This window comes from Delphinapterus leucas, chromosome 11, assembly GCF_059928025.1.
Source record: "Delphinapterus leucas isolate spDelLeu-1000000601 "Yukka" chromosome 11, BTC_Dleu_Yukka2, whole genome shotgun sequence".
Lineage (NCBI taxonomy): Eukaryota > Metazoa > Chordata > Mammalia > Artiodactyla > Monodontidae > Delphinapterus > Delphinapterus leucas.
The window spans coordinates 21731032-21747341 of NC_143139.1; the positions used below are offsets into that span (position 1 = coordinate 21731032).

General features: G+C 35.4%; 1 protein-coding gene across 4 annotated transcripts in view; it reads right to left on the reverse strand.

The window, feature by feature from the left end:
• ITPR2 (inositol 1,4,5-trisphosphate receptor type 2) overlaps nt 1–16310 on the reverse strand; it is a 562910-nt gene that overhangs the window by 83291 nt on the left and 463309 nt on the right. For all 4 annotated transcript variants that reach the window (XR_002645176.2, XM_089919972.1, XM_022577817.3 and 1 more), the window contains 2 exons: nt 14229–14404; nt 2512–2676 (listed from right to left, as the gene is read on the reverse strand). Coding sequence is in view for 3 of the 4 variants with exons in the window: in XM_089919972.1 (XP_089776098.1) it covers nt 2512–2676; nt 14229–14404 (341 nt within the window). In the remaining variant the exon portion in view is untranslated. The remainder of the gene's footprint in view (nt 1–2511; nt 2677–14228; nt 14405–16310) is intronic.

A 16310-nucleotide genomic window follows, 5' to 3' on the forward strand; every position in this document is an offset into this window, starting at 1 on the left:
ACCTAGGTATGTGTTTGCTATCTGCAGTCAACTTGAAGAACAATTTTATTTATTGCTATATTTAAAGTTGAAATTATACATTCGCAATTACATGTTTCATTATTAAAAGTTGGTTAAAAGCAATATTAACATTTACTTTAATGAAGGCATAAGTATCAGTTTAGAAATGAATAGTATTTTTGATATTAGAATAACTGGGGTTTGTTTTCTGCTATCTATGGGGAGTGATTAAAATTTCTGAGCTGGTTGAAATGATTAATACCAGTGTCGCTCATCCCTTCAGAAACACCAGGGCCTTGTACTCTGTTTTTCAGAGCTTTGAGGCTTATACAGTTACTTTCCAATTTAACTATAGTCTTGCAAATAATTGCCGTAAATATATTAACTTGTTTGCTCACCTTAGGACACTGATGTTTTTTGATGGTCAAACACAAAAACATATGTTTAACTATTTTGCTATCTGTTTATCTCCTGGAGGGAGATACAACCTTTAGAAGCAAATTCCTTATTCTTCCCTAAAGACAAATTAAGTAATGCAAGTTCAGCTTCCAAATTACTGACCTGGCTTATTTCACTTATTTAAGCATTTAGTTGACAGAAAGGAGATCTTCCCTCAGCTGAACAGTGGCTTAAAGAAAAGGTCTGGAAATGGTTCCAGATCATTTCTGGATAGTTTATGAAAGTTTATAGTTTTCAGAAGCCCATAGGATACTTGATGAAAATGCATATTCCTGGGCCCTATTCCATACCCATGGAATCAGAATCTTGAGAATGCAAAGGTATTGATGTTGGACAGGTGAACGGTTCCTTCCGTTTATTTCTCAAAGGAAAATCTAGAGTGTGGTTTCTATTACCGGTTAAAGGATTGGCATTTGTGGACACAACTGGGAATGCAAATTCATATATTTTTTTTAAAACATAAAAATATTTAAAAAATACATTTAAATACCATTTTGACATTATGTCCATTAAGATTTTCTTCTAGTCCTCTAAACATGAAAATGGAATATATCCTTTTTATAACCAACCCAATGAAAACAAATTAGCATAAGTGTTGTATGATTTGAAAAAGGTGAGAGAAAAATGCAACTGGAAATTAAGGTTAACATAAATTAAAAGTAACATTACTATCAATAACTCATACAATAATTCAAACACACCTTTATTTTGTCAAAAACCTTTCCTTAAATAACAAAGATTTACATGTATCATTTCACATGTTTTTCATATTATTTCTTTAATGGGTCTTGATATTACTAGGCTCTCATATTACCCCTATCCATTTTATAGACAAGGAGGTTGAAGCAAAAAACATTATAATAAATATTACATATTTATTACAGTCAGGGAAAAGAGCTGGGTATAATAGACCTTTACCTATCATGGGCAGATTTTAAAAAATGCAATTTTTGTGGTGAATTAGAGCAAAGAAGGAACTCATTAGGATCCTTGGATCAGAAAAAGAAGTCTACTTTTGATGGCCGAATACTAATCTAACTTAACTGGCTGAAGACTAATCTAACTTAGCTGCCTGGAGGATAATTTTGTATCCTTATGTTGATAAGGGACAAATCCGCTCTTCACTGTGGCTCTTTCAAGTGTTTTAGGGTAAACAGAAAATTAGTTTCTTACTTAATCTTCCTACATGGGTGAGCTAGGTCACAGGGAAGCAGGAGGCAATGAATTTGCCCCTCATGACCCAAGCAAACCAGGTCAGCATAATATTTTTAGATCTTCAGCTTGTTTTCAGGGATTATTTTATTGGGTAGTGTTCCGCTCTGCATACCAACTGTGAGCTGAAGATATGAATAAATTGTTCCTCTGGCATCATGATGCTAACCTGGTAATGCTCTAAGTTTCAAAGCATTGCCATATACTTGTATTGACTCCTCTCCTGGTTTATAGCTACAGAACATATATGTGGGAAGGAAAACCAATAACCAGCAAAAAACCAAAACCAAAACCAAAATGCAGCTTTAGAAGAAATCTGAAAATCCACTTAATGAATAGATATATGTAAATAAGCTTAACAACAACAACATATTAAATCTAAAACTATAAGACTGCCCTTAAAACAACTCCTCATCTTTTTGCTAAGTTGGCTTTCCCCTTCATTTTATTTATATGCCATTCTAAAGATACACAAAATATTTGCTGTTATAAATAAATACAATGAATTCAGTACCAAGAAAGTATATCCCTTTCCTTGTTGAAGAATCTCTAAGGGAAATATGACTTGGCTGAAACCCAAAGCAGCCTGCTATACAAAGCCTGGGTCAAGAGGTGGGTCTCAGAGAGAAAATAAAGAATTGTACCACCTATGTCGTTTCTCAGAGAAAAAGACTAAAAATAATAATAATGCATGATTTTCCTAGGCAAGTCTAAAAATAACATAATTTGTCCTAAATGCCAGACTCTGCTTAAAAAAAAAAAATCAAAGGAAGAAGCATAAGAAGCAGCAGCATTATGTATTTTTTTCAGCAGTGACTATCCACATAGAGATGTACTCACCAGGAAGCTATAGAAGAATTCGTGAACAAAGAGGCCCAGCATGCAAACCAGGACATACGCTACGTGGTAGAGAAAGGCCATATCCAGGATGACCGCTCGGTACCCTCGGGTGAACGTGCCACGATTTCCGACAAAACTCACCAGAAATACTATTTTATTACAAAGCTAAAGGGAGGAAAAGATTCGATTTTACTGTCTTATTTGTTCTGAAACTCACAAAAACAGCATGTCATTGACAAAACCTATTATTCACAAAGTCTGTGGTTTTCTTTTATGATTTCTCATTTTGTAATTTTTCAGCACTGCTTACAAATCTGCATGTAAACACCATAGAGACAAACCCTGTATTCTTTGCAGTTCCAGGAAAAGAGAGGAAGAGTGATTAAGAGCCGCAGTTCTGCAATCAAGACAGACGTGAATTTAAATGCTAGTTCTCCCACTACTATTATCTGACCTAGGCCATGCAACTGTAGGCCTTGGTTGTTTCTTCTCAAAAATTGGAATAAAGGAATTCCCACCTCATAGAACTCTTCAAGGAATTAAATAATTCATAATGAATATGAAGCCCTTAGTACAATGACTCTTGAAATATTACTCATTATATTTTCCATATTAAAAGTAATAATGCAATGTTTTTATTATTATACTATAAATGAAATAGAAAAATATATTTTCAGAAAACCTCCAGAGATTTGTCCTCGATTTTTTTATCCTGGGCTTTCTCTACTGAATATTATTTTAAACAAGTAGGCCATTAAAAATTATTTTTGTATTTAATTTACTCTACATTCATAAAAAATATAAATATACTTCTCTACCTAGATTAAAATAAATATAATACTTGGATGTATCTTCTAAGTCCTATGTATGGTAATGATTCAGTAAACGTTTTGGAGTGTTTATTATGCTTGGTACCATGCAGAGCAGGGGTCCCCAATCCCCAGGCTGTGGACTGGTACCAGTCTGCGGACTGTTAGGAACCGGGTGGCACAGCAGGAGGTGAGCGGCAGGCCAGCGAGGGAAGCTTCATCTGTCGCTCCCCGTAGCTCCCCATCACTCCCATTACCGCCTGAACCATTCCCCCCAACCCCGGTCCGTGGAAAAAGTGTCTTCCACAAAACCGGTCCCTGGTGCCAAAAAGGTTGGGGACCGCTGATGTAGAGTATTCAAATTAAAAATACATTTAAATACAGAAATTTAAGTATAGAAATTTAAATACAGAATACAGAAATTTATACTGAGGTTCTTTGGCAATGGTATCATATTTGTTTTTATATGTCCAAACCTAACTTTGGGAAGACGGCTTGCTCTTTGCAACATCACAGATTTTTTTCCATGTATATGAAAGAAACTGCCTTATGGAATGATTTTAAATAACATAAGAAGGAGCACAACACTTTGGGCAGAAGTAAAATTTGAGAGGTTGGAAAAACCTTTTCCTTCCACTTTCTGAAATCCAAATCAATACAGATAAAATGAGAAATGGTTTATCATTGCACGTTGCGAAGATAACCAAACCAAGTCAACAACATAGCAATTAAAAACTTCAAACCTTTCCTAAGTTTGCCCCATGTTAATTAAATATCCTCTCAATAATAGATATTATCAATTTCATCATCTTGTTAACTTGAATAATGTTAAATAGAAAGTCTTACTTCACTATTTAGTGTTACATCATCATACCTTTACATTACTATTAAATATAGCTACTGTATTAATGGATGTCTTTATGTTTACTATCCAAAAGCAAGTTTAATTCACTCACCCATATCATCAATATGAAATAGAAATAAGAAGTTCTATAAAAATAAAATTAAAAATTAAAATTATGACTTTTCAGAAGGATGAATTATATGTTGAAGACAAGTTGTTTAAATGTTGTGTATTTGAGTCATAAAAAAATTATGCAGGAAAACTATAAGTCCTATATACTTATAGGAAAAGGGATACATTGAATTCAGGTTCTCAAGAGCAACATAGTTCAATTCTCAAATAATGCAAAAGCAAGGACACACTTCTGCCTAAAAGGGCCTCTGCCATTCTTGCACGAAAAAGAAAGATTCGCCTTATTTGTTTCAGGTTAATTTTTTTGAACCTTGACCTAAAGCTTCATATTGATGAATGTGCTCCTTTTCTCTTGATGGAGCCAATGCTGGTAGTGGCAGCCACCTATTTCTGCAGAGATCAGAAACAAGGAGACTGTCTTTTAATTTTGAAGTATTCATACCATGAAGAAATAAGTGTAAGTATAAATGATTTGGGTAGGAAAGAACTTGAACGCTGGTTTTTCCTGATGCATGACCTGGAAATTTGCAAATTAGTTTTATTGAGCATTTTCCATGAAAGCTGGGAATATTTATGGAAATGAAGAAGTTACAAAAACATTCTCCCATTTCATGTCATGACTTACTTGACATTGTGTAACCAGTCCTTCGTTTGTCAATACCATTACGTAGGCGATCATTGCTTCTGTGGCAAGCGTTCATGTGGGCAACAATAAAGGGGGGGTGTGGGAACTGAGCAAGGTGGTTAAAAGGCCATCTTCTGAACTGGTGTTGGAAGGACCCTCGAGTCAGCACACAAATACCGATATAAATGATCACAACCGTCCCTTATATTTTTTTCTTTCTCCATCTATTCTTCAAAGCTGCCCTTGATATATTTTTCATTGAGAATGGGATAAATTGTGTGAAGGTTGGGGGAAAAAGTGGCAGGTTGGGGAGGGAAACGGCAGCAATGTAAGCTCTCTGTACAGCCTTTTAAAAGTGACACATCATCCAAATGATGGTCTTCCAAAACAGAAAAATGAATGTTCGTTTGTTAATCAATGTATACTAAAACAAATTCATTAATTTTAACTAGGTAAATTAATTATACAGTATAGTAATATTTTCATAGATACTTTATATTTCATTGATATGCCTTTGCAGGACTTTTTTTAAACAGTGCAGTATAGTGGGAAGACCCTGGCTTAGAAGTTGGGCCATCAGGGTTCCAATCTTGGCTCTGCCACTAATTACTTAGGTAAATCCTCCTGGTGTCTATAGGATGTATACACTCATTTCTAAAATGAAATGACTAGAAGGGAGTAAGCCTTAAGGTGCCTCACAGCTCTAGAATTCTATGTGGTGTCCCTTAAAGTTTGCTATTTTATGTGATCACAGAAATTTATAGCTGCCTTTATATAATCCTTTTTGTCTTATTTGGTTCTATGTCCCTGATCAATAATCCTATCCCCATCTTACATTGTTCCTATTTATTTTCCAACAATAATTATAGCAAAAAATATTGTCTACTATTTATTAAAAAGTAAAATTGAATCTATTGTCTTAAACTGCAGTTTAACTATATTACTATATATTCCTCAACCTTCTTACTAAAAAATCAGATTATCTGATTCAAAAATCTCCATTTCAGTGACGTTACATCTTGGGCAGGATAAGGTTCTACAGTCAAGGCGTGAGGCAAAATTGTCATGTAGTCAAAGTCACCCAAGAAATCTTTTAAATTGCCAGCAAAACAGTACAGTAAACGAGGGTGGCGTAAACTGTAGTGTCTCTTACTAAATTCAACACATGCTAGTATTCTCCCAGCACTGGGGCAGTTTTCTGTTTCTGCAACTGAATATCAGAAGTGGGAGCATCAGTGACTGTGTTATATGAAAAACAGGGAGTGTATGCCTGTGTGTGTGTGAGAAAGAAAGGACGAGAATATGAATGTTTTGACGCAATACATTTCACAGGTGTTTATCGTATTATTTATTATAAAAATCTAAACAATAAGAATTAATGAAATGGTTAAATAAATTATATAACAGCCATATAACTGGTTAATACTATCATTATTAAAATGAGATTTACAAATAAGTTTGATGGTTTGAAAACATATTAAGTGATCCCAAACTGATAAGATGTGTTTATATTTGCCAAAATAATGTTAATTTTCATTAGCAATAACTAAAAATGTAACGTAGAGGTGGGAAGAAAACTGCACTGGGTTATAAGATATGCTTTTATAACAAAGAACATTTGAATTTTTAAAAACAACTCAAATATTGAGGTAACCCCCATGACAAGACAGAGGAGCAAGCTGCAAGCTAAATACAAATTTTTTAGAAACTAGCAAAGATGATAAAGATGAAGCATCATAAGAAGCAGAAACTGAGAATACTAAGTGCTCAGAATATATAGATTGAGGTTTTTTCCTCCCACTTGATTCCTTTACCAAAAAAAGGACTTGCTATATTTGCTTAACACTGTTAAAGACACTGAGTCAGAAACAAACAAGTCCCTGTGAACCAAAATACAAACACGTTTACGATCATGACAGCAATGTTTCACAATTAAATCCGACTTCACGTATTAGGTACCAGTAAACGGCAGCCTTTATTGCTATCATTTTCATACTATTGTTCTTTTCTAAATCTTCATACTAATCTTCTGAACTGATCTTCTCAACAACCCGATGAGGACAGACTAGGCTTTAATATCTTCATTTCACTGATGACAAGAACGGAATTCAGAGGCTTGCTATTTACCTAAGGTCTGGAATTCTGATGCTCATTAAGGCTTAACTCTCAGGTAGACAATTTTTCCCTGTTTCTGATACCTATAACTTTAGCAATTATAGTTCCACCTGTCACACAATGCAAAGTTTTAAGTGTAAATTAAGTTAATAAATACGTTAAAATCTAAGGGAAAAACATGATTGAGTTATGTTTTCTTTTTTTTCCTACCTCCTAGGAAATGGTAAACCATAGACAGTTCTGTAATGAGCCTGTTATGTTAAACGTTAAGGTAAATGATATTTGCTAAAATGTTTTTATTAATCTGTACAGTATCAAAACTATAGGTAAAAACTCTTCTATCAATATCTATCATAACAAAATTACAATTATTCCATTCAATTTGTCCCAAATCAAAGCTAATACTTTCTTTGGTCAAAATGCCCTGGACAGGCAGATCATAATGTATCATTTGGGGACTGTGCAAACGAGTGTTTTATGCTGTGAAGGCTATTAGACTACCCACAGATTCACGTAGTTAATAAGAAAATTATATCTCCATGTAGATTTCTTCTCAGGAAGAAATTAAAGTATAACACTTGCTGCTCTTAAGAAGTTATTTTTTTAAATTAAATTAAATTAATTTATTTTACACAGCAGGTTCTTATTAGTAATCCATTTTATACATATTAGTGTATACATGTCAATCCCAATCTCCCAATTCATCCCACCACCACCCCCCACCCCGCTTTGCCCTCTTGGTGTCCATACATTTGTTCTCTATATCTGTGTCTCTATTTTTGCCTTGCAAACCAGTTGATCTGTACCATTTTTCTAGATTCCACATATATGCATTAATATACAATATTTGTTTTTCTCTTTCTGACTTAACTTCACTCTGTTTGACAGTCTCTAGGTCCATCTATGTCTCTAAAAATGACCCAGTATCATTCCTTTTTATGGCTGAGAAATATTCCATTGTATATATGTACCATATTTTCTTTATCCATTCATCTGTCATGGGCATTCAGGTTGCTTCTATGACCTGGCTATTGTAAACAGTGCTGCAATGAATACTGGGGTGCATGTGTCTTTTTGAATTATGGTCTTCTCAGGGTATATGCCCAGTAGTGGGATTGCTGGGTCGTATGGTAGCTCTATTTTTAGCTTCTTAAGGAACCTCCATACTGTTCTTCATAGTGGCTGTATCAGTTTCATTCCCACCAACAGCACAAGAGGGTTCCCTTTTCTCCACACCCTCTCCAGCATTAATTGTTTGTAGATTTTCTTAGGATGCCCATTCTAACTGGTGTGAAGTGATACCGCATTGTAGTTTTGATTTGCATTTCTCTAATAATTAGTGATGTTGAGCAGCTTTTCATGTGCTTCTTGGCCATCTGTATGTCTTCTTTGGAGAAATGCCTATTTAGGTCTTGGGCCATTTTTTGATCGGGTTGTTTGTTTTTTTAATATTGAGCTGCATGAGCTGTTTATATTTTTTGGAGATTAATCCTTTGTCCGTTGCTTTGTTTGCAAATATTTTCTCCCATTCTGAGGGTTGTCTTTTCGTCTTGTTTATGGTTTCCTTTGCTGTGTAAAAGCTTTTAAGTTTCGTTAGGTCCCATTTGTTTATTTTTGTTTTTATTTCCATTACTCTAGGAGGTGGGTCAAAAAAGATCTTGCTGTGATTTATGTCAAAGAGTGTTCTTCCTATGGTTTCCTCTAAGAGTTTTATAGTGTCCAGTCTTACATTTAGGTCTTTAATTCATTTTGAGTTTATTTTTGTGTATGGTGTTACAGAATGTTCTAATTTCACTCTTTTACATATAGCTGTCCAGTTTTCCAGGCACCACTTATTGAAGAGGCTGTCTTCTCCATTGTGTATCCTTGCCTCCTTTGTCATAGATTAGTTGACCATAGGTGCATGGGTTTAACTCTGGGCTATCTATCTTGTTCCATTGATCTATATTTCTGTTTTTGTGCCAGTACCATATTGTCTTGATGACTGTAGCTTTATCGTGTAGTCTGAAGTCAGGGAATCTGATTCCTCCAGCTCTGCTTTTTTCCCTCAAGATTGCTTTGGCTGTTCGGGGCCTTTTGTGTCTCCATACAAATTTTAAGATTTTTTGTTCTAGTTCTGTAAAAAATGCCATTGGTAATTTGATAGGGATTGCATTGAATCTGTAGATTGCTTTGGGTAGTATAGTATAGTCATTTTCACAATATTGATTCTTCCAGTCCACGAAATGGTATATCTCTCCAACTGTTTGTCATCTTTGATATCTTTCATCAGTGTATTATGTTTTTCTGAGTATAGGTCTTTTACCCCTTAGGTAGGTTTATTCCTAGGTATTTTATTCTTTTTGTTGCAGTGGTGAATGGGACTGTTTCCTTAATTTCTCTTTCTGATCTTTCGTTTTTAGAGTATAGGAATGCAAGAGATTTCTGTGCATTAATTTTGTATCCTGAAACTTTACCAAATTCATTGATTAGCTCTAGTAGTTTTCTGATGGCATCTTTAGGATTAGTTATGTATAGTATCATGTCATCTGCAAACAGTTACAGTTTTACTTCTTTTCCAACTTGGATTCCTTTTATTTTTTTTTTTTTCTCTGATTACTTTGGCTAGGACTTCCAAAACTATGTTGAATAAGAGTGGCAATAGTGGACATCCTTGTCTTGTTCTTGATCTTAGTGGAAATGCTTTCAGTTTTCACCATTGAGAATGACGTTGGCTGTGGGATTGTCGCATATGGCCTTTATTATGTTGAGGTAGGAGGTTCCCTCTATCCCACTTTCTGGAGAGTGTTTATCATAAGTGGGTGTTGAATTTTGTCAAAAGCCTTTTCTGCATCTATTGAGATGATCACATGGTTTTCATTCTTCAATTTGTTAATATGGTGTATCACATTGATTGATTTCCGTATATTGAAGAATCTTTGCATACCTGGGATAAATCCCACTTGATCATGGTGTATGATCCTTTTAATGTGTTGTTGGATTCTGTTTGCTAGTATTTTGTTGAGGATTTTTGCATCTACATTCATCAGTGACATTGGTCTGTAATTTTCTTTTTTTGTAGTATCTTTGTCCGGTTTTAGTATCAGGGTGATGGTGCCTTGTAGAAAGAGTTTGGGAGTGTTCCTTCCTCTGCAATTTTTTGGAAGAGTTTGAGAAGGATGGGTGTTAGCTGTTCTCTAAATGTTTGATAGAATTCACCTGTGAAGCCATCTGGTCCTGGACTTCTGTTTGCATCTGAGAAGAAAGTGTAATCTGCTGTTTTCAGATGGAATGTCCTATAAATATCAATTAAATCTATATGGTCTATTGTGTCATTTAAAGCTTGTGTTTCCTTATTAATATTCTGTCTGGATGATCTGTCCATTGGTGTAAGTGAGGTGTTAAAGTCCCCCACTATTATTGCGTTACTGTTGATTTCCTCTTTTATAGCTGTTAGCATTTATTTGCCTTATGCATTGAGGTGCTCCTATGTTGGGTACGTATATATTTATAATTGTTATATCTTCTTCTTGGATTGATCCCTTGATCATTATGTAGTGTCCTTCCTTGTCTCTTGTAACAGTCTTTATTTTAAAGTCTATTTTATCTGATACGAGTATTGCTACTCCAGATTTCTTTTGATTTCCATTTGCATGGAAAATCTTCTTCCATCCCCTCAGTTTCAGTCTGTATGTGTCCCTAGGTCTGAAGTGGGTCTCTTGTAGACAGCATATACATGGGTCTTGCTTTTGCATCCATTCAGCGAGCCTGTGTCTTTTGGTTGGAGCATTTAATCCATTCACGTGTAAGGTAATTATTGATATGTATGTTCCTATGACTATTTTCTTAATTGTTTTAGGTTTGTTTTTGTAGGTCCTTTTCTTCTCTTGTGTTTCCCACTTAGAGAAGTTCCTTTAGCGTTTTTTGTAGAGCCGGTTTGGTGGTGCTGAATTCTCTTAGCTTTTGCTTGTCTGTAAAGCTTTTGATTTCTCCATCGAATCTGAATGAGATCCTAGCTGGGTAGAGTAATCTTTGTTGTAGATTCTTCCCTTTCATCACTTTAAATATATCATGCCACTCCCTTCTGGCTTGTATATTTTCTGCTGGGAAGTCAGCTGTTAACATTATGGGAGTTCCCTTGTATGTAATTTGTCATTTTTCCCTTTTTGCTTTTAATAATTTGTCTTTAATTTTTGTCAATTTGATTACTATGTGTCTCGGCATGGTTCTCCTTGGGTTTATGCTGCCTGGGACTCTCTGTGCTTCCTGGACCTGGGTGGCTATTTCATTTCTGATATTAGGGAAGTTTTCAACTATGATCTCTTCAAATATTTTCTCAGGTTCTGTATCTCTCTCTTCTCCTTCTGGAACCCCAATAATGCGAATGTTGGTGCATTGAATGTTGGTGCATTTAATGTTGTCCCAGAGGTCTCTTAGGCTGTCTTCATGTCTTTTCATTCTTTTTTCTCTACTCTGTTCCATGGCAGTGATTTCCATTGTTCTGTCTTCCAGGTCACTTATCCATTCTTCTGCCTCAGTTATTCTGCTGTTGATTCCCTTCTAGTGCATTTTTCATTTCAGTTATTGTATTGTTCATCTCTGTTTGTTTGTTCTTTAATTCTTCTAGGTGTTTGTTCTTTAATTCTTCTAGGTGTTTGTTCTTTAATTCTTCTAGGTCTTTGTTAAACATTTCTTGCATCTTCTCAATCTTTGCCTTCATTTTTTTTCTTACGTCCTGGATCGTCTTCACTATCATTATTCTGAATTCTTTTTCGGGAAGGTTGCCTATCTCCACTTCATTTAATTGGTTTTCTGGTGTTTTATCTTTTTCTTTCATCTGGTGTATATTCCTCTGCCTTTTCATTTTGTCTGTCTTTCTGTGAATGTAGTTTTCATTCCACAGGCTGCAGGATTGTAGCTCTTCTTGCTTCTGCTGTCTGCCCTCTGGTGATGAATAGTCATTACTTATAGTGGAACTATTCTCACCAAACCAGGCAGAAGTTATCTTTTTATCCTGTCCCATGAGGGGCAAAAGAAAAATTCTCCCAATGTTTTTGGCTTTTCCAATAGATTTTAAAATGTTATTCCGTACCTCTTTATATATCCTTAAAGCTTCTGGATGGCAAGAACCACAAATCCTCTATTATTATCATTGTCTATTAGATAACAGAGACCCAATAAATGCTGTTATTTTGGTCTAATTCTATCTAGCTATTATTTCATTTATCAAATTTGGATTTTCTCACTTGGATTAATGTCTTATTGAGGATCAGTTATCAGTTTAGAAATATTATTTGTTTCTTCAAATAATTGGGTTCAATAGTCAATGTATTTTTTAAAGAAAAAATAATAAGCTGGATGCAGTAATAGGCTTAGAAAAAATCAGATAAATTCATGAAGATTCCTTAATTCACTCGGTTGGAAATTTCACAAAATTAGCTTATTTCCAAAGCACCAAAAGTACTAGTTCAGTTCATGTAAACAATTTTTGAATGTTTAAGTGCTAGGCATTAAGGTGGAGAAAAATGGGGTAGGGAGTGAGTGAGGTAGACAGGATTATATCTATGAATGTGACAACCCCTGCCCTCAAGAAACTTACAGAATAACATATTTGGTACTTTACAGAATTCTTTACTGATAGAGCCCTTTGTATGTATAGTACACTTCCCTTTATTCACAATGATTGAGGAATAATTGGTAATTTGGTGACCTGAATGTAATCATTTAATATATATAAACATATAAATATATCTGTCACATATATATATGTATATATATATGTATCCATCACATATATATGTATATATCTGTCATATATATCATGTCCAGTTTTTGAAGAATTATAATATTATAATGTATAATATTATATGTAATACTATAATAGGGGTCAGAAACATAGATTTGGCCATACTAGCTTGTTTTTATAGTTCTCAAAAGTTTGGTTGATTATTTCATTTATTCATTTTCAATATATATTTGCCACCTGTTTTTTATGTGCAAGGCACTGTAAATGTATAAGAATACAAAGATAATCTTTCACTCATTCATTAGTTAATTTAATTAAGAAATATTTGTTGAATACCAATGATGTTCCAGACATTGAATGATCAATCATTAGTCTTATGAACTGTATAATGTAGTAGGGGAGATACCAGATACAGATATACAGACACCAAAATATAGGATATTATGTTAGAAACCCAGTAAAAAATATAGAAAGTGCTTAGCTATTGAGCAGACATATTAGCAAGACTTATTTACCTGCCACATGTTCTTTCATCAACCTGGTAATTTACCATTTCCTAATATCCCTTTTTAGCTGTGCCATACAAAAAGTTGTCTAGTCCCTTTAAAATTTTATCTCTTGGGCAAAATTACTGCTATTTGCAATAGTAGTCTGGCTTACTTATTCTAAACTTACTTAGCTCAAGTTGTGAAATGTATGCTCTTGTTCTAATATTTCAAAATTAAAAAAAAAATTAGTGGAAAAAAAAATCTCATCTATGCCTTTCACAAGTTAATAGGTTTTGTTCTCATAAAAAGAGTCCAACTTCATATTTTCTCTTACAGCAACCCTTTTCTTTTGGTCATTTTATAAAAGGTATTATTCACTTCTAAAATTCTGCTGAATATAATTTAATCTTTCTCGGATGATTTAGAAGTTACTTTAGGATGTTAACAGTGGCTCAGAGTTAATTTTGTCAATAGCTGCCCATATAGGATGCCAAAGGCATTAAAACTGAATTGGATTAAATTGACTGCAGAACTGGGTCATGCCCCAAATGCTACCATCTTAAATATATCAAATTTTCACTTGCCTTTTTTTTTTTTTTTTTTTTTTTTTGCGGTACGCGGGCCCCTCACTGTTGCGGCCCCTCCCGCCGCGGAGCACAGGCTCCAGACGCGCAGGCCCAGCGGCCATGGCCCACGGGCCGAGCCGCTCCGCGGCATGCGGGATCCTCCCGGACCGGGGCACGAACCCAACCACTGAGCCACCAACCCAACCACTGAGCCACCAGGGAAGCCCCTCACTTGCCATTTTTCCTTTCTCTCAAAAGTCAATAAAAAAGGTACAAGTTAAACTCTGATTAACTCGGACTCACAAGGAATTAGAATTTACTGTATATACAGAGTTAAAGCACAGAGTTACATTTTTATATTTAGTACACTTTTAATTAATCCAGAACAGTAGAAAGCTAAGTAGAGTACTTACATTAGCTGCACCAAGAAGTATTAACGTAGGCCCAAGACCTATTGTATATATTGATCTGAGCATTACTGACACAAGAAATGGCCGAATACCCACAGGCTTGGAGAAGAAAAACAGCATAGATGTGCAGACTGCAACTGCTATCCAAAGCAGAACTGAGAACAACGGTGAAAGTGTACCTGTAAAATGTGCAAGGAGTTTATTTTTACTAAGAACAAAACTAGAACATGTTAAAATATTTGCCAGTCTACTTTATATAATACAGCAAGATAAGCCCTAAAACAGTGAATTTCAAAATAACCCACTCTACACACTGTATACTTAGAGGAAATGTCTTTGTACACATTACTCATTATTACATTTCCAGAAAGTTTGTGATGAATCCCAGGCTGCTTAAATACTCACTAGTCAACGCTCCTTTCATTAAGTCTGAGACTTGTTCATCTTTCTCTCCTACGGGAGTTACATGCTAAATACTTTGGATAGAGGTATCTCACTTGGGAGTCTTAATTCAAAATTTATGATTAATGACCACTAAATGTTCAGCTAAATCATATGGAATCAGGCAGTGAACTCATACCTTGTCCTGTTTTATTATTATCAAGTTTTTATATTATAGATTCCTCTAAAGAATTCAGAATGTAGAATATCCAGTCTTTAATGAAAGAGACCTAAGCTTTAACTGTTAAAACATACAACTGTATTTATGTGTATGAATACATATGTATATGTGTGTATTTAAAAGCCAAATCAACATCTAAAAAAAATGTTCAGCGATTTACGTCATCAGAAAACAGAAGTTCCAAATGTTTCAAAACTAAACTCCATTATGACAAAACTTTCTTTAGAAATGGCCCTAAAACGGGTTCAAAAATACATTTCCTTTTTAAAAAAGGACAATTCATTGACGTTTGCTCTGACATGGGGATTCAAAGACTCCCCTCTGAAGGTCATGTGGTGCTATATTTGCAGAAGTAAATTAAAGGGCAACACTCTTGGGCGGATTAGACCTCAGACGCGTGTCTTTAGGCTGATGAAGTCAGAGGGGAAAGAATAAAATAGAGATTTTCCACTAGTGATTTCTCTGGGCCACACCTCTTTTTATTATTTATAAAATTCACTTCTGAATGCAAACACCACGAGTGCTCTGATGTGCAGAGTTTCTGTATTATCATGGACACCATGGAATTATCTGGATTCGGTCAGTGAATTCTGTACAGGCCTTTAGTTCATAGTGAGTGCTAATGGATCCAAAGTAGGCAGGAAGATCCTGTCAGTCATTAAAAAACAAACAAAACAAAAGTCAGATAATGAGCAGCATTGGCTTAGACAGGTTTACTCTTGCAAGGTTGTTCTTATGTTATCTCTCAAAGCAAGCAGTGATGAAAGAGGATTGGGAGGAGAGATCTGATCTGCCCCCTTACCAGATTTATGATCTGATAAGAGTACTTTGAAGATGGTGGGAAAAAAAGGGGTAAGTTGCTTGCTCTGGAAATTACCTTCCATTCCTGGCCTCTGGCAACACGAACAAAATGGGTACCCAACTCATGTTTATTAAGACGCTGGCTTGTGAGCCCTCTATGTCTACCAAAACATAGCCTGACCACCAGCTGCCCGGGTTTCACAGATCTGAAAGAGCCACGGAGAGGATGATGCCTTCAACCTTCTCTCATGCTTACTGGGGTGCCATCAGAAAGTGAGCTCTGTCAGCGTGAGGACCACCTCTGGGCCTGTCCCAGTGCCTGGCGGGCAGTAACAAATAAATATTTGCTGACGAGATGAATAAACAGAAACATAACCCGTGAGCTCGTTTTGAGTAAGTAACTAAGTCTCCAGTTATAAATTCCCCAAGTTGTGGAGCTTCACTGTTAAGTTTACCAAAGCTGCCAACATCTTTGCGCAACTCTCAGCCACTCACTGGACTCTCCAGTATAATTCATAAGCAATGGCTTGGTGTGACATGCTTATTTTAAGAGTCTCAGCTTTGGCACTGATCGTCACACCGTGCGCTGTCACTAATGCCTGATCATCTAACCACATCTTGACCACTCTTTCCCAGACAGTATCTGGCTTGCTGAGATTTCC